The sequence below is a fragment of the Astatotilapia calliptera genome, chromosome 10 (genome assembly GCF_900246225.1).
Source record: "Astatotilapia calliptera chromosome 10, fAstCal1.2, whole genome shotgun sequence".
Classification (NCBI taxonomy): domain Eukaryota; kingdom Metazoa; phylum Chordata; class Actinopteri; order Cichliformes; family Cichlidae; genus Astatotilapia; species Astatotilapia calliptera.
The window spans coordinates 29136007-29155812 of record NC_039311.1 but is presented as its reverse complement, the minus strand read 5'-3'; the positions used below and the strand labels follow the sequence as shown (position 1 = coordinate 29155812).

At 40.2% G+C, this 19806-nt stretch overlaps 1 protein-coding gene across 1 annotated transcript; it reads left to right on the top strand.

Moving 5' to 3' along the window:
• Positions 1-1940: 1940 nt before the first annotated feature.
• Positions 1941-19798, top strand: LOC113030852 (protein sprouty homolog 3). Its single transcript, XM_026182601.1, has 2 exons — positions 1941-2703; positions 16227-19798. Exon 2 carries the CDS (start codon positions 16312-16314, stop codon positions 17206-17208), a length of 897 nt encoding a protein of 298 aa, XP_026038386.1. The 5' UTR covers positions 1941-2703; positions 16227-16311; the 3' UTR covers positions 17209-19798.
• Positions 19799-19806: the final 8 nt, after the last annotated feature.

Sequence of the window (19806 nt, the reverse complement as noted above, 5' to 3'; positions counted from 1 at the left end):
GTACACACGAACACATGGATGCACGAGCATCCTCACACACAAACATATACACACACACACACACACACACACACACACACACACACACATAAAAGATGAGGTTCATATTTCAGTTATGTTGCATATTGTCAGTGATGTCACTTGTCCTAATGGAACAAATGAATGAATGAATTTCAATGTCTTCCTTCCCCCCCCCCCCCCCCCCCCCCATTGACCACGGTTAAGTTCTGTGTAACATTTATAGTCCTAACAATCCTAAAATGTTTTCATTTAGAAAACTGCATTACCAGCTTCACAGCAGAGAAGCAGTCATGACACGGGGGTCCGTGATGCACTTATTGTCAAAATTACCAACATAATAATTTGGCACAGACGCCTCAGTGAATTAAAGGTTGTGTGATTTCCCAAAGCACAAGAGAACTTTTGTACCCATCAGTCCTTCCATGATCTTAAACAGTTATCCAGCTTTGGGTTGTGGGTGATGCTGGATACTAACTTATTTTTCATAGGATCAGGGTTGGTGTACACTCTAGACAAGCTAAAGAAGAAAGAGAACAACACACATACACACTTATGGCCAATTTAAAATAATAACTGAATCCACCATGGATGTCTTTGGACTTTCGGAGGAACATGGGCAAACTACAGGTAAAGGGGGAACATGTAAGCGTCACACAGACAGCTCCCAGCTGACTGCAAGATTCAAATCCACAACCTGTCAATGACCACCTGAAGTGCTGTAAAATTAATAATAAAAAATGTCTAATTATGATGATTTTAGCAATTAGAAATTTTTAAAACTCTATGAGAGTTTGTTCATTTCCACGCTCTTTATTTGCGAATAGAGAACACACAGGAAATCGGACGGCTCAGACAGAGCTAAACATGCTTAAATCTCTAATTTCTAGATTCATTTTACTTTGTATGAAGGCAGTATACTCTTAAATGGATGTGGATTCCATTATTCTGTGTTACAACAATGTTATCAGTGGAAGTAATGGTTGTATTGAGAACAAATGGATACATCTCTTAAGAGATGGTATCTTATTAATGTTCTGCGAGAGGTCTCTCGTTCTGTTAAAAGGGTTCTTCCTCACCAGGGGATTCTTGGATCGTTGGGGTTACCACTCTAATGCTGTAGCATTTCTACCCTACAATATATAGATCACTCTTGTTTCACCCATCCATCTTCTTCTGCTTAAAGCTGCAGGTAGAAGGGTTGGAGCCTACTTCAGTTGCCACAGGGTGACCCGGGGTACACCCTGGACAGGTTGCCAGTTTGTAACAGGGCTAACACAGAGAGACAGACAACCATTCATACTCACATTAATGCCTATGGGAAGTTTAGAATCACCAGTTAACCTAACCTCACTAACTGCATGTCTTTGGAGTGAGGGAGGAGAAAACCTATGCACACATGGTGAGAACATGCAAACTCCACACAGAAAATGTCATTTTGTGAAGACATATGCTTGCTTTGTTAGCTGGACTGGTTAACCTACTGTTGGCTGTCTACACATGAGTGAGATCGACAGCTTTTACGTGCTATTGCACTGATCTAAAATCAGAAAAAAACCCAAGTAGTTTGCAAAACAACCAACCAACCAACCATCTGGAGCCAAATTATATCACATTATGAAAAGCAGAAGTGGCACTAAGCCCAGCAGCCACTACACAAAATTCACTTCATGTTATACTCCTCATTGGAAACACTGAGCAAACTTTGAATTAAACTGGTTTGGGCTACATCGGATAGAGAAAAACATCAAGAATCAGCACCTGTTTATTAGTTAACACAGTGCGTTCTGCTCTGTCATGTTCAGACAGCAGAGAATTGAATTTAATTCAGTGATGGGAGAGGGAGGAGTTAGAGAGGAAGGGAGGAGGAGGGGTAACTGGACTGTGTATCTGTGTGACAGAGAGAGAGGGAGTGAGAGAAAGTGCATGCAGCTCTCAGTCATTCATCTCTTGGAGAGTGGAGAGGAAACTACAGCACAAAGAGAAACACAAGATAAAAAATAAAGTTCTGCGATCAGTTTCTCAATTAAGACTTTTTTCTCATCACCGTTTATTTTTGCAACCAAAAGAACTGAGCTGCAGATATTTCACTTTGCTCCTTCCGCTCTCCGTGGAGATATTCCCATTTCTCTCTCCTGCAGCAGAGGACAATTTTCTGTCCGTGAAAACTGAGAAAATTTACAAGCGCCAAAACTGTGCCTGCTTTTGAGACTGTGCATCAGAAGGCTCAGTGGTAACTTGAATGCCTTGGACAGAGAGAGTGGAGCCCTTCTTTGCTGTGTGTGTGAAAGGAATGGTTGGGCTTTTTTGAGGAGGTGGAGGAGGAGGTGACCTCAGGAGGACAGCACCACGATCGTGGTGCTCTGGGAAAAAGCTCCGGGAAGAGGAGGAGGAGGAGGGCGCGTCGTGCTGGGGAAGAGCATCCTCCCAGCCTCTTTGTCACCCTCAGGCACACACCCTTAGGACAGCAGGAGTTCAGTAATCTTATAAAATTAACTGGAGAGGAGAAAATAACTCCCTGCTGTACAATAAAGTGAGTTTAATTAAAATATTAAAAAAACTAATAAAAAAGTACATCAACTCAAATTTCACAGACATATAGACACATCTATAAATCATACATACACACAGACAACCAGGACGCCCCAGCTCACTGCTGCAGAATGGATCTCGCACCAATCGGAGGTAAGCATAAATTCATCCTGTTGCCATCTGATCTGCTGATGGACTATTAATGATTTGCATGAAATTGATATTTTCATTAATTTCTTTTTTATTGAAATCAGTGATTACGGATTAAGTTTTTTTCCAGCTTTGCAGGTTTTTTGTACTTCATACTTGGGCATCATTTTAGTTAAATTCATTTAAGTTCTTTTTCTGGGTTCTCTAAATAAAGACCCTGTTCTGACTCACTTGCTTAAATGAAAATAAGCTGTTCACTATGTTGCAAATTTTCAAGCTCAACCATCTCTATACTCAAAAGTTCTTTATATGATTAACTGATAAGTTTATTGTAATACAGTGGGAGTTTGAGTAGCACCTACCAAAAAAAAAAAAAAAATCAAAATTTTCCAAAAATGAAGTCTCGCTTTTTCAAAATGAAACCAAAAAGTTTGCAGAACATCAAGGCAACCTTCTGATCTTCATGTAAATCCAGCTGAAAATCATCATTTCCTGTCGATTTCATCTCTTGACGTGGTAAAACGGCATCAGAACTTTTCAAAGCCTCAGTGCACATGAACCTAACATCAACTGCAAGCCAGCTCCTTGATAACCAATGGTCAAATTCACTGATCACTGCCCTACTATGTTTGCAACATTTTTTTTTCCAAAAGATCGGGTCTTGTCCCTTCCTCTCTTTCTTGTGTTTGTCTTGGCTGCTGGAGAAACAGTCAGGAAGAGATGGGTTTTACTCTTGAATCTGTACTCTCTATAAATACATATTACACATGTAAAACAAGCAAAAGGTGGCTCCATTCAGTCATTTAGCCGTACTGAATCTTTGTTGTCAATTTTGACTTTTATATTTATGTTTTGAAACAATAACAACTACTGCACAAGGTCTGGTGACTTTAATCAAACGCTTTTAAATCACCGGGAGGTGCGATCAAACAACCAAATGCAATGGTGTACTATAATCATATTAGCCAACTGTTTCTGCATGTTAACATCAGTCTCGGTACGTTTAACCAGTATGTGTGTGCGGGGAACTGCGACGGGGACATGTGGGGTTGGGATTGATTGTCCTCAAGGTCGGATGCAGAATGTCAATACCCATCTCCGCTGGGGTGGGACTGGAGGGGTGGGTGGATGAGAAACTGATGGGATGGACCGATGGGATAGCATGAAAGAAAAAGAAAGTGAATGGGATTAGAGGAGTGGCAATGCTAGGCAGAGGGGCTGACCATGAAAGGATGGATGGATTGTAGAGGAAAACTATGACGAGACAAAAAAGAATGATAAGATGTTTGAAGATAGGGATGGGATGGATGGAGATGGAACGCAACAGGAGCTAATACACTTCCTAATAAACTAGAGAACCACAAACTTATCAGATTTTGGGAAGATTCAATCAAATCAAACACAAACTTGTGCTAACTGTGCATAAGGTCATCAGATGTCACCTGACTGTAAGGCAGTCATCAGAAAAGTCAAACATATTTACAGGAGTTTTATTTTCCCCAAACAAAATCCTCCAAATAGTCAATCCAGTGATGTCATACAGTTTAGATTTGAATTTTATACTTTTTATGACAATAACAGTAAAAAGATGCCACTAGTTCCCTCTTTAAATGTATATTTCTTTTATTTACCTTCAGAAAGAAATACATAATGTTGCTTATATGCTCGTAATATCTCAGTAGTCTTTAGGGCTTGAAAAAAGATGGAAAATGGACTTCTTTTGCTTAAAGAAGTCCATTTTCCTTTTAAATTAAAGCTCTTTACAAATATATTCTCAGGATTTTCTAATAAAACGCTTAATGTGATCTGAATTTTCCACTGGCTTCTCTGGACTGTTGTCGCTTGCTTACTCCGAACAATCAAACATCACATTTGGCTCTACGTCTAAGATAACTAGTCACAATCTCGTAACTTTTCCCTTTTGTTATAAAAGAACAAATAAAATATTCAAAATATATATTATATAACATATAACAGAATAAAATGAGAAAGCTGATAATTTGCTTCAAATCTATGGTACTACGAGAGTGTGAAACAAGCAACAGGTGTGAATCTTTACCGTCGCGTTCGTGTTTCAGGCCTCATGTGGTTGATGTTATTCAGTCTTTAGTTGTCCTTAAACTTCAAATCACAGATTGTATAACACCAACGATGTTTGTACAAGAAGCTAGAATTTGGAAACCACTGATTTAAGAAAACTAAACTGACCGGAGTACAGGAAATATACATAAAAAAATGTATTAATACAAACACTCAAATATGGTACTTTTACAGAAAGTGAAAGAAGTGTTTTTCTCCATTAGGAAAACTACTTGCATACTTTTATACTCTCTCATACCCCTAAACCAGTTTGGTAGAGCATGCAACTCGAATCACAAAGACAAGCTGGGCTTTTTAAGCGTTCAGCACAAATGTCACCACTTGGTTGGTATTTATTGCCTCCACTAAGTTGCTATGTTTTTGGTAATGTTTGCATGCATGCATGTGAGTGCATGCAGGTGTAGAGTGGGGTCATGTTAACAATCCATTTAATCCACAAAGGTCGTCAATGTCAACTTTAACAACTAAAAACAAAAAAAAAATCCTTATAACTATAGGTCTTACAAGTGTGGTGTGTATTGCCAAGATATAGAAAGTGCAGGATAAAGATTTAAAAAAATCATGTCACATTTGACCTTTGACCTCTCCTTGAAGGTCAATAGATTGATTGGAAGGCCAAAGTGGTAATAAAGCCACATAGAGCAATTTTAAATGACAATAGGTGGTCAGACTGAGAAGAACATGCCGGCATGGGATACTTTTTGAGTATAGTTGGTTAATTTTGTTGCACGCTGAAGTATTTGATGAGAAAAACAATGCTGATCGAGTCGGTATCAAGGTTTCATTTGTCTCTGCTGACAACACATGTGAGAAATGTGCATTCTTATCATACTTTCATGATGTTTAGACTGCGTCCCCTTTGTTACTGTTAATGAAGTACTGCTCGTTCTCACACATTTCTTCTAACTTGTTTAGTCTTAAATCAATCTTTTTTTCTCCTTCTGGGCCTCTAAGTCACACAATCTATTAGTAAATCCACTGCTAGCCACTTTCACGTGTGAACTTAGAGGTCGGGACATTGAAGTTGTCCTCACTAAGGTGTAGCACAAAGAAGAAGCAGTCCATCCAAACAGTCAAGATTAATATTGTCACCATAAAATCAGACATCGCTCAGACTTTGTACAAAGGAGCTGAAAGTTTGTTTGACATCACAAAGACTGAAAAGTTGAAGAAACATATAGAGCAGTGTGAAGTCTGACCTTTAGGCTCACAGGGCTTAATCCTAACCTCATTATTAGAAATATTGACTACGTTTTTGTTGAGGATCCATCATTTGTGATGCAACTTCTATCAGATAAAACAAGGAAAAGCATAATTGGTCTACTTTAATATCTTGTCTAACCAGCTGACTATTTCTAGACAGTTTCAGGGGTGTAGGCGTGAAAATAACATTATTGAACGTAAAGTTCTTATTAGGAAGTAACTTAACTGGTCTGAACCAGAAAAGCTCTTATGGGTACTGTGGTAGAGCCTTTATAACGTCTAAAATGTACCTAAAAATCACGACAGTAAACTCAAATCCAAATCAGCAACGCTCGAACTATTTAGTTCCAACTCCAAACGTCATCCATTGATCCATATTCGTGCCTACAGCTAAATCTATAGTGGGCAGAATTGTACACTTAATGGTGCAGATCAAGATGGCAGCCTGCCATGTACCGTAATATGAACAGTAGCCTATAAGCGATCACTATTTCATCCATTGGTACTTTTTAAAAAAACATACTGATTTCTCAAGATAACAGTTCATGTTATTGGCCGTCTATAACTTAGTTTTACATAAATTATGTGTCAGGAAAAAGAAAAAAAGTGTAACTTATGTGCAGCTCCTGAAACAAATCTCCACCACTTTCATTTTTATGATTACTAATTTCACCATCCCTTACTCATGCGCTGTCTCTTCCCTTCCTCTTTTGCTGCTTCCCCTCCTGTCCCACCCCCTCTGCCTGGACTTGCTGGTCTGCAGTGTCTATTTCAGTCTTTCCGTTGGGGTCAGATTCGGCACATCCGGTATCTCATCCAGTTTATTGTCATTCAATCCTGCTGCGCTCCCGGAGGGCATCAAGAGGAAGGCCCCTGGGTCTTAGTGCCTGATTGGCCAAACACGCATGTACATACAGCTGGAATTTGAGCAGAATGGATTAAAATCTATATCTAGTACAGTTGGGTATTGTAGTGCTCCATTATGAGTCCAAAGTCTTTACATACAACAGCAAAGTACATGAATATGTAACTTATTTGCCTAGAAGTATATCGGTGCATTCAAATGAGAGGTCTGTGGCAATTAGAAGCTTTACAGTCCATCATTATTTTTTCATAGATCAAATCATATTTCAATATTGAAGGTTTTCTGTAGTTATAGATTATTTTTCTTGTGTTAAAATAGCTCCAAGTTTTACACTGGGAAATCAGGCAGCTCAATAGTAGGAAAAGTAACAAAGACAGCATGGGATTAATGGTCTAAGCATGGCACTGCAATGGTATCCCACAGGCACCGTGCAGACCTATATGCTAACCTCCACGGTGTAGGTGTGTGAGTTGGGGACACAAAATGCTTGTCCACACTCATAATGTGGGTGATTCTTGTTTCTAAGAAGACAGAAGTAGAAGTAAAAAAAAAAGAAAAAAAAAGCATTAAATGTAATTAAAATTCTCCATATTGTCTGCACAATAGCTAATCCAATAGTTAATCCAATAGCTAATATAATAGCTAATCCGTGAGCTGACAGGAAAGGGAAATGGATTTTCAAATGAGGAGTGGAATTGCCATTTTAAATGTCAGAAATAAATCTTTGATTCTGGAAACCATTTAATTATTTTTCTTTTTCAAATTGTTTTTTAAAAATGATTTTGAAAATTAGTTTTTTAATTTGGAATTTAAAAATGTTTTTTAATTGAGTTTCATTCTTTTTTTGTAAAATCATTTTCGATTTGAAGTATTTATTGATGGATTAATGATTCATTTTGAAAAATAGATTTAAAAATAGTGTTTTTATTTAAAATTTTATTATTAAATAATAAATTACTGTAGTAATGCTTGAATAAATAAAATAATTAAAAAATGAATTTGCAAATACATAATTTATTGTACAATTCATGATTTAAGCACAGAATTCATTATTTCAATATGTGTGATTTGAGCCTCCCAAAAGGTTTTTTTTAAGTACACACATATATATATATATATATATATATATATATATATATATATATATATATATATATATATATACACACATATTTTTTTTTTAACACTTTTACCAAGTGTAGTTTTATTTCTCTCTGAAACGTGGGGCCGACTCTTGATCCCTGTACTTCTGAAGTTCTGGCCACACGAGTTGTTAATCGCGTTGAACCTGACTGCTGGTCACTTTACTGTATTTACTACCTGCACACATTACTATCAGTGGCTTTCTTTAAACTCACTGGTAGTTGCTTCAGTCACTTGCCCAAAAGTTGAGAAAAGTTTATCTTGGGTCACGCTCACTTCACATCCCCAGCAAGTAGTTCCCCCATAGTTGCCTGAAGTTGCCAAATATCTATATGTATGTCTTTCTATGGTCTCTGTTTGCCATGTTGGTCTGAACTGCTTCCAGTGTGGATGTAGCTTAAAATCCTGGCCATGCCCCTGTTTGGAGTTGGAGGTTTCCCTTCTTATATTCAGGCTCAGTGGCATATTGGCACAAACATTAAATCAATATTGATCTTCTCTGCTGAAAAAAAGGATAATTTCCCAAAATGTATTTATGTAAACTAACAGATTGTTTACCACAACAGTCAGCGCTTGATAGCATCTTTCATGAAAGACAATTTCTAACACCTCGCAAAACGTTAAAGGAGTAACAAGGACAGGAGAGCAGTGAGAGGATGAAAGAGAAGGTGGAGGGATTGCAGTGAAGGTGACATTTGGGAGCGAGAGGAGCAGAGAAGATAGGGGAAGATATGACAGAAGGAAGTAGAAGAAAGTAAAGGAGACGTGAGGAGAGGGCAACCCCTCCTCATTTCGAGGCAAAGGGTCACTGCAGTCAGTTCTAAAATAGCCAGAAACCATGATGTCATCTAGGGGGAGATGCAACAAAGCCTTATCCATTAAACTCCATCGACCATCAGCAGGTCGAGCCCAGACTCAGCGGAAGTCAGAGAGTCAGCGGGCAGACAAGGAATCAGGACTAATTACAAGTTTCTTTTTCCTCTTGATTTTATGAAGCAAATGGGTTTTCAACATTAAACACTTTTTTTCAGAGTTTATAAAACTCTGGAAGCGCACTTAGCATAGACCGCATCCAAACAGTGATGGTCAGCTCTTAAACCCAATGCCAGAAGTACAATATGCCAACTGTTAATGATAATATTTAGAGGTTTCAAACAAATAAGCTTATGTTATAGTATTGTTATCATTGTCTACTGTCCTGTTCTCTAATGGATGGCTGTCACCTGGACAAAAAGTGATGACTTTAGTGTTTCTGACTTAGTTGATAAAACGCTGCTTGGATAATGTAACTCGCAGCAGCGAGTCTTTGCTTCATGTCTAATTGCACTGAGAAAAACACAGACTTCCTGCTTCCTGGTATATGAAGGTTTAAAGATATGAAAAAACCTTCCTGTGTGATTACCTACATCACAACCATGAAAACATATGAGGCAATAAAAGAAAAAAATATGAATTCCTGTTTTATGTGTATCAATGATACAGATAGACTGCACTGAAGTTTAAACATGGCAGTATGAGAAACGACTGGGCAGCAGTGTAGATCAGTGTGTGGTGTGCGTTTTTGTAGAAATGTGTGATAGAGGAGTGTGTGTGTGTGTGTGTGTGTGTGTCCCAGGGCACAGGCTCAGTCATTACTGATACTCCCCTAGCACAGAGGTCCATCCTCAGGTTACCGCTGACGGCCTCTTGAAACAACAGCTCCCTATGACTGTTTTCTTTTAGGCTGGTTTGCTTCATTGACATCCATTGTTTATGTTACTTATGCAATGTTTGGAGAATTCATCATGGTAAAAGAAAAGGAAAGAAACAAAAACGTGCCAAAACAAACCGCGTATTCATACTGTTAACCCTCTCTGTCCGTCTCCTGTTCCTGTTGATTGTTTTTCTGTCCCTATGTCCACAATGATACTTGTTCTTATCCTGTTCTTATGCTGCCGAGCACAATTTTCACAAAAATCCCCAATCCCCGTTCTACTCTGAACCAGATAGATTATAAAACAATTACGGTGCTTCTTGCCATGGAAGTTCAGTATAAGCCGCAAATGTGCATCAAGTTACCCAGGAACATCCATCTTATTTAGGATCACGAAATATCAGGAAAGCATGTGATCCAAATTTTCAATTATTCTAAATTTACTAGAATAGCAAAGTGTTTGATGAAAGATGTGATGCAGCGCGCTGCTATAGAGTCCTGAAACTCTAAAATTCATTAGTGTTTTGCATTCCCCCATGTTCCCCTGTCTCCAAGTCCGTGGGTTTAGGTTCTTGCAGTTAACACAAATTTGTGAAACAAACACAACAAGCTGAAAGTCAGTGATATCTATCTATCTATCTATCTATCTATCTGATAATAATCTGACAATACTATAATATTGGCCATATTATATTTACATTACCACAGTGAGATGACTTTAGTCTCATGAACAACATTAACTAATTGTTATTTACTAACTAATCTTAAATGACTGTTCAGCACAGAAATGAAGCCCAACAATCATGTTTTACAGTCCCGTGGTCTCAGCCTCAGATACTCAGCTAATCAAAGTGATGTCATGACAAAAATGAATGACCAACAAAACATTTTTCTCCTTCATTTCTGTCAAACAAAGCTGTATGTAACGTGTCTCGCGGTTAGTATCGTGGTTGCTAGGCAACCTGAACAGCGCGACGAAGCGTATACCGTCCCATTTCACAAGCCTCTCACTTCCGCACTTGTCGTACTTATAGTACGCACCGTAGTGCGCGTACTTCAAGCGTGCAGACCCTGAACTGGGACACAGCTTGAGCATCACAACTGAAAACAACAGGAAATCTCAGCTCAGCCAATCAGAGTGGCTGATTGCATGCATAAAGGCCATGTGTTGATTATGATACCAGGGCCTTTAAAACAGACAATATTTTCCTCTCTAATCTTCCTAGAAACAATAATTGTATTAAAAGTGTATGCTTACCTGTAGAGCTGCTTATTTACTTCACTAAGATTTCCATCAGTCTTCATCGCAGCAATAAACATCAGTCTATGGTGGAATTTAATCATAAAATAGAAGCTTTGGACAAAGTTTTAGTTCTGAAATAAACTCTTGTTTTTAATTGTTTCTTTGTCTACAACCTAACAATATCATGCAACAGAGAAAAGAAATCCATTCTGAAAATCGTGAGTCGTTCAACTGCTTGTCGAATTTGTTGAAAATGTCCTACAGTAACTCTACATTCAAACTCTATAGTTTCAAGCCTTCTGATTTTACTTGCTGTAAGTATGTCATATTAGAGGGGGGCAATAGTAGGCACGACCAGAAAGAGTAAATAATATGAGGTCATGGAAATAGTTGGCAGGCCTCTTCTTTTTTAACAATTAGATGGTGTGATAGGCGAGCAGAGTATAAGCGAGCCACGGCCACTGCTCTGTGATGAGATTAGTCACCAGGTCCTCTTCTCTCTCCTCAGACTAATTTGAAAATGCATCCTCATCCAAACAACCTGGCCCTCCTTATCTGCTGCTTTATGGCTGGATTTCTGGAAGCAGGGCGGGGGGGGGGGGGGGGGGGGGGGGCTATATAGAAAAGCCAGAGGGTTGGGCACCATTCTGTTCAGGCTGCCACAGTTTGCTGTTTGCTCAAAGGTGTCTCCTGGCACGGAGGACAGGAAGTGTATTTTGTATTCTTGCTAATCACCTCTCCTGCTCTCACAGTGATGGATTGCCATTCTTGGGTTTCAACCATCCTATCATCCCTACATCTGTTTGCTCTTCCATTACTGTGTCTGCACTGCCTTTTTCAGTATCCACTTCTCTTTTTTACTCCTTTTTATTTAACTTTTGGGCACTCAAAACAGTACAAAAAAACTCCCAAAACATTTGCAATTATTTAACATATTTTTCTGGCTAAAATGAGAGATCCTGATGAGATATTTCGCAGTCTGATTCAAGCGGTCTACTGCTTATGAGAGAGGCATGGCAGTAGACTGAATCATTTAGGTTTTTGGACCATTATTTAAAAAGAAAGCATCACGTGCTACTGCAATTAAAGTAAGTGCAAAAGGTTGTGTAGCCTATTATCACAGAATATTTAATTCATAAAATAATTTTACTTTCATCTACCATAAATTAAAGTTTTTTCCACATCTGCTGAAACTTGGACAGCGGCAGACACGAATGCTCTTACTGTAATAGTGGTAAAATACATAAACTTTCCCACAATCAGTTACTTTCTTCCAGAATTTTCCCATCTTGCCTTATTTGCAACACCAGTGCTGTGTTATGCCATTATGGCTTTCATATGTTTGATAAATTTCCATCAGCTGTTCATCTGGCAATATGTGTCTCAATGAGTGGCATTCAGTTAAGTCTGACTTTTTAATTTTTATTTATTTATTTTTTGGCAGAACAAGTGTGAAGTCATGCATCAAACAGACTTTCCTCATCTCAACAAACAAATCCATAATGCAGTCCTCTAAAGATAATTGACTAGTTTTTGGGGAAAAGATGCCATTAATACAGGGAGACAGAATTTTAGGGGCATCTTTGAGCTGCATAGACATGACCATGCCTCAGTGTCTTTAATACATTTGAGTATGAAAGCAGAACAATTCCCAACAAGTATAATCCCAGCCGACCACCCATGTCTAACATCTGCAGGACAATACTGCAATTCCAGAATCAGCTAATAATAATTAACCTGCTAGAATCCAGCAGAATAACACAATAACACAACATCTGAGGCTCGTGAAAATGTTTAATGCATTGTTTTCTTTTTCAAAAACCAAAGAAAAGAATCTCCAGTGTTTCTTTTGCTTTGGCAGAAGAGTGAACACTAATAGAGGAAACATTTTTGAAATAAGTCTAGATGCATATGGATGGAGCTAAAGAGACACATTTGCTTCTGCTTCCTCTTACCTCCATGCTCTATCTAATCTCATGATCTGAGCTGCTTTAAACGCATTTCCATTTGGCCTCATTACTCTCTAAGAGGGCCGGCCCCATGTGAGGAGTGAGCCAGTGATCTCTCCCCGTTGGCCACTTGGCAAGACTGCCATTTCTCTGTGAGGATATAGCTGTGTGTGTGTGTATGTGTGTGTGTGGATATATATGTTGGCTGCTTGCTTTATCACAAACAAACACAAAGAACCGAGCATTTTTTCTCTAAATTAAGCAACAGCGTTCTGTCTCTGATGTTCAAACAGGAAATCAAATCAGTGGCATATTAATCTATATTCAGACATTTTAATTTAATATAGTATAATCATGCATTTACTGCACTTCCAAGCAAATGCACGTTAACTTTTAAAGAAGTGGCTTACTCAGCATTTGAATGCGTATGCAACACAATGCATGTCATTTTATACCAGTGTTTCCCATACAGACTTTACTTGGGCAGGATAACCAGATATATTAACACCCTCCAAAGATTACCCAGTCACATTTCATATTTTTATTCTTTAATTCAAGAGGACATAAAGGATTTATTTAATGGCAGACACCTCCCTTACTCTTACCTTGATAGTTGCTAATCTGTTCCTTCCACTCTTACATCCTACTGGTTGTAGGGCCACTCTAAATTTTTAAAGAAGAAAGCCTTAACAAAAAATGCATTATCCATCCATTCGCTTCCGCTTATCCTTTTCAGGGTCGCGGGGGGCGCTGGAGCCTATCCCAGCTGTCATAGGGCGAAAGGCGGGGTACACCCTGGACAGGTCGCCAGTCTGTCGCAGGGCCAACACACAGGGACAGACAACCATTCACATTCACTCGCACATTCACACCTAGTGGCAATTTGGATTATCCAATTAACCTATCCCCACAAGCTGCATGTCTTTGGACGGTGGGAGGAAGCCGGAGTACCCGGAGAGAACCCACGCAAACACGGGGAGAACATGCAAACTCCACACAGAAAGACCCCGGCCTGATGGTGGAATTGAACTCAGGACCTTCTTGCTGTGAGGCAACAGTGCTAACCACTGTGCCACCGTGCTGCCCAAAAAATGCATTATGTTATCACAAATACAATACACAGTCACGTGAAATTAATTCTATCCCGTCCTGTAAGACCTTTTATAGCACTGATAGGCAACTCCAGAGCTCAAGGCCTCCGTCCTGCAGGTTTTAGATGTGTCCTTGATCCAACACAGCTGATTCAAATGGCTAAATTACCTCCTCAACATGTCTTGAAGTTCTCCAGAGGCCTGGTAATGAACTAATCATTTGACTCAGGTGTGTTGACCCAGGGTGAGATCTAAAACCTGCAGGACACCGGCACTCGAGGCCTGGAGTTGCCTACCAGTGCTTTACAGTTTCCATTGGAAATAAAAGGGTAACTAGCAGCCAGGTGCTTCTGTTCAAATAGGCTTGATTAACTGTACCTCTATAAAAGGAGATGTTCAGACATTTTCCTGTTTTCAAGCGTTCAGGAGTGTATGTCCCATCAAATTTATCCCAAGGTCAGATTGTCCAACACTTTGATAAAGTACTAAAATCCAGCGAGTTGTATCTCAGGCTCTACAGGCCTCAGTTAGCATTTAAAATGTTAAATTCATAACAGTGAAACTAGAGAAAGAGTCTGTATGCCTTATTTAAAGCTGTTGCCATGAAAAAAGCCTCTTCTCTCTAAAGTTACATCTGAACAAACCACAAAACGTCTAGAACAACGTTCTTTGGACTTACTGGACCAATGTGGAAATCTCTGGCCATAAGAAATACATTTGGAGAAAACCAAACACTGAACACCTCATAGCAACTTTCAAACACTGTGATAAAAAGATGAAGATTTGGCTTATTTTGCAGCCACAGGACCAGGGCACTTTGAGTCACTGCGTTCATCATGAACACCTCTTTATACTATTCAAGAGTCAAATGTGAGTTCATCTGTCTGACAGCTAAAGTTTGAGAAAGGACTATGATCCCAGTCAAGGTCCAGACCTCAGCCTGGCTGAAATCCTGTGGCAGGACCTTATGAGAGCTGCGCATAAACAAATACCCACAAATTTCAATGAACTGAAGCAATAACTGTAAATCTAAAAGCTGATGGTTTAAATGAGGTAAAACCGGTCCACTGGAGTGAACCTATGCAAAAAAAAATGTGCATGAGGATAAACAAGGTTTATTAGTGGTGCTCCAAATAGCTCACATAATTTACATACACAAGAACCTTGTTTCTAGAAAGTGCTTCCTCTGAAAATAGTTTGTAAAGAAACTGTTACAGGAAAGCAGATAATTTTTATAAGCTACTTACTGGCATATATTGGTAGCTTTTAAGGAAATACATGTCTTTAAGTATCTCTGCACTGGCCTCAGCATTTCGCTGTGGTTGCTGCTTGATTGGAACCACAGACCGAAACTCAGAGTAGCCTACTTTATTTTTATCAGATGGTTTTCTGAAATAAAGTATTTTTATGGTGAGATATTTTGCTCAGTGAAAATGTACCTCAATAAATCAGTCTAAAATCTTTAGCTGGCAGAGTTGAGCCAATCAGAGACAAATGATTAATATATATATATATATATATATATATATATATATATATCAATTAAACCATTTTTAAAGCCATTTCTCTGTTGCTCAAGTGCTTGGCCACACTGCCAGCCTCTGTCTGCAGGTGGGATTCCTCCATGGCATCAGCAGCTGTGCTCAACAGATGTTAAATTACAGTGTGAACCTCATGGTTGTGTCTCTTTGGCTCTGGCAGGCTAATAATAGTGTTAGCTTGAGCAGTGGAGCGCCTCAGCGGTCATGATGACACGGTTGATGGTTGTGTGGAGGTTTTGCAGCCAAAATCCATCCCTGATCAAATGCTTCTTAAAGTTTTGGAGAGCAACATGCAGGCTACTGTTTGCTTTTCACAACATTTTTCTCCACATAACACTAAATATACACCATACACTCAAAAGAAATCATTCTTTGACTTCATAAAAATGAAGCAACAACATCTGACATATACAAAAATGAAAGGTTTATTAGTTAATATAATTGTGATTACAGAAAATATGCCTGGTATAAATTGAATGTAGAATGTTGAATGCCAACCCAATACCAAAGCCTTATCTACCATGTGTAGAAGTGGCTTAAAATTTCCAATTACATGTTTTTATTGATGCATTTTACTAAAGTCACTCCTGATAGTTAAAAATAGTTCTTATGTATCTCAGAGAGAGATGTTATAACCCAGAATTTTATGAAAAATTAGAACCAATAATCACTATTGCTTCCTTTCTTTGTGTTTGCAGGTTTATCTGATGTGCCTTGAGCACCGGGAGCACTTTGCCCCAGACCCGGCTTCCAACCCTGGTGCCATCCAGCAGGCTGACCAGGATGGACTCTACTCATTCCTTCAGGATGGAGCTGGACTCAGTGCTGTCGCTTGACCAGATACGTGCCATTCGGGCTAACAATGACTATGTGGAGCGGCCCGTGGCACTGGAACCTGCAACGCAGTCTGGATTCTTTTTGGTCCACGATGACCATTACCCTCACGGTGCATACATCCATCACCCCCAGCCTTCCTTCCCCTCAGCCATGTCCCGCAGCCAAAGTCAACAGCAGCACACTCATCTTTCCCATTTGAGCCGTTCCAGTACCATAAGCTCTTCTATGTCACGAACAAGTGCCACCTCAGACCAGCGGCTACTGGCAGGTTTGACACCATCTCACTCTGGCTTAGGTTCGGTGGTCCATTCACAGCCTAAAGGGGACCTGAAGCCTGATTCTTTTGGTAAACGCCTGGCGGAAGATGAGGCTGAACTCAGTCTCCATCAGTTCATCTGTGAGAGGTGTGGCCGCTGTAAATGTCAAGAGTGCTGCGCCCCACGCCGCCTGCCTTCTTGCTGGGCCTGTGGACAACGCTGTCTGTGTTCTGCTGAGAATGCCGTGGAGTATGGCACATGCTTGTGCTGTGTTAAAGGTTTATTCTATCACTGCTCTGCCCAGGATGATGAAGATAACTGTGCTGACCAGCCATGTTCCTGTGCTCCAGCCCATGCCTGTGCCCGCTGGAGCACAATGGGACTGCTGGCGCTATGTCTGCCCTGCCTTTGCTGCTACCCCCCTGCCAGGCTGTGCCTTGCTCTGTGCCGGTGTGCCCACGACCGGGCTACGCGGCCCGGCTGCAGGTGCAGCAACACCAACACTGTGTGCCGCAAGATTTCCAATTCCAACCCTAATCCTTGCCATCCCTCGCTCCGCAGCAAAGCTCTGGAGAAACCGTTATGACAGGCTTGAATGAGGGCCAAGTAAATGAATTTCCCCTCAGATGTGGCCAAAAGCAATGCTGTCACCAATCAACGGTCCCTCGGTTGACATCATGACGACAGTGCCATTGTGACCCAACTACCTACATATGACAAGCCAACCAATCACCCAACCAACCAAACAACCAAGTTGTTCACCTAACGTACCTTTATTTCTCCAACTCAGGAGGGACCAAAGCTTTAATGTGCCTGCTTATGTTGGAGAATTAATGCCTATGTTGAAGAATAAGAAGCTGTTTTGCTTTGCTGGACCGATCCTTAAACCTTAACCAAGACACCAAGACAAAAAACAAGGCAAAACAAAACAAAAAAAACATGCTTTCTATGGTGCAATCTCGGCATGTTAAAATGTATTTATTTATTATTGAATCTCCTCCCTTCTCAACCCTTTGCCACTCTCTGTGCTAATTCTTTGCAAAGGAATCGCTCACAAAGGAAAGAAGCCTGCATATGGACTTTGCAAACAGATTCTGACCTGATCAGAAGAAGTGTGAGAGATGGAGGTTAAAACTACAACGAGATTCAGAACTTTGAAAAAACGTTAAAGATGAACGAGGAAACCAGTGTTGTACTGAGGTGAACATCTTACTGAGACTCAGCAAAGCACCAAGATATAAAGTGAGATGAACGACACCTGTGACAACAGTTTGACACCAAAAAGGGACCATTCACTGTAACAAATGGTGTGAATTTCAATGTTATTAAGCTCATTTGTAAACGAAAAGCACTGTGAGGTAGATGGACAATGTTTTCCCTGTGAGCCTAGAGCTCATTGGGGGATTATTTAACCAGAGGGAGGATGCATCTATTGTGAGGCAGCGTGCGTGCGTGTCCGTCTGTGTGTGTCCTCCTACTGTGCAACAACCTGTGTATGAGCCTGTGTGTTTGTTGTTTTATCAGCAGAAGAACCCTGCCTTGTGTTATTTTTAGCAGTCCTGCTTCGCTGGAGCTCTGAGGGTCTGGTCGGGTTTCCTCCTGAAGCCAGCCTGTCGCCAACCTCCCTCGCTCCCTCCTCTGACCCACCTCCTTCACAATCCTCTACTCCACTACTACACATAAACACCCCCCACCCCACCCATCAGTTCTCTACCCATTCTGAAATCAAATGCCATTTCTGAACTTCCAGATGATCCAAATGCTTGGAGGGTTTTGAAAACCATATTCTTAATGAACCATTCGTCTATATAATCCATTAAGTGTTTTAGCACTTAAAAGCAAATTCTTGGGTTAACATAGGGAGACATTGCGTCCTATAACCTAAAAAGCTGTTGACTACTTGGCAGAAGAAAAGGACACACAAAGAAGCTAATAAGGTAAAAAGTTAAAAGTGCTAGCGGGGCCCTAAAGGTTGATATACCAATGAATCCTCATCCTAGGGTATCAAATGCTGTGCTTTTGCCAGAAGCTGCTGTTGCACAGATATGCAGGAGGGTTGCTTTGGGCCCAGTGCCTTTACGCACCTTTGGAGGTCACACTCAATGCTGAGAATAACGGCCGCTTGTTAACCAGGAGTGTGTCAGCCAGGAGACAGCATGTTCTGATCTTCAGTCTGGGGCTTTGCTCTTTGTTTGATTGGTGCAATTTCCACTCACTTTGTTCTTTCACTTCCTGGTTAGGAGTGGTTAGGTTTGAAAATACCCCTTGAAAAAACAGGCTTACCTGGAGTACTGAGGCCAGCGTTCATGTGAAGCCAGGATGTACGACAGGAGTACCACCAAAGCAAACATTCTACGTATGTATGAGACACCAGTGGCTTTGACAAAATAGCAGTATTTAATACCCTAGAGCTGGACCTGAGCTTCAATCACAATTTCATTTTCTGTTACTGAAATTGGATTGAAAATTTCATTAGCTCCTGCCTCCCTGGACAAAACTTCGAATAATATCGGTTAGTTACAGGTAAAGGCAAAAGGTCTAAAACTGATCCAAACAGCACTAAAAATGACCTAACCATCAAAAAGAGCCGACACAAGGCACATTACACACCCATACTGCATTGTATATCCCTAATGTCTCATTCGCCTCTCCTCTTAAGCTCAGACGGCTAAAAGCCTTGAGTTCCAGGTCCATGGAGAGTTCATCAAACAGGCAATTAGCTTCATGATAGCTCTTAATGGCCTGGAGAAGAATGGAGCGTGGGAGGGAGAGAAGAGAGAGGACAGGATGAGTAGAGTTGTGGTGTTTGGCAAACAGACAGAATGGTGAGGAGGGATGCTAAGAGGAAAAAGAACAGGAGTCGATGAAGGAAAAGTAACAGAGGATGTTGATGGGTCCATGAGGTCATTTGGAGACCATGAATACTCAGCAAAAGCAGTGCAGATTTAAACTTTTGGATTTTGGTTGTTTGTTTTTTTTTTAGTTTTTTCAGGACTTCAGGTGTTGATGCAAACCATAAATGGAACACATTTAGAGGAGGATCAAAATCAGTTAAAAAAAAACACACACACAAAGTATGCATGTATGTTTGCTGGTGTGTGTACGCATGTACAGGTTTTTAAGCGTGTGTGTTCATGTTTGGATGCATTTGGGCGTGTGTGTGTGTGTGTGTGTGTGTGTGTGT

Excerpts from the sequence above, each read along its gene's own strand:
- LOC113030852 (XM_026182601.1), top strand. The coding sequence starts at position 16,312 with ATGGACTCTACTCATTCCTTCAGGATGGAGCTGGACTCAGTGCTGTCG.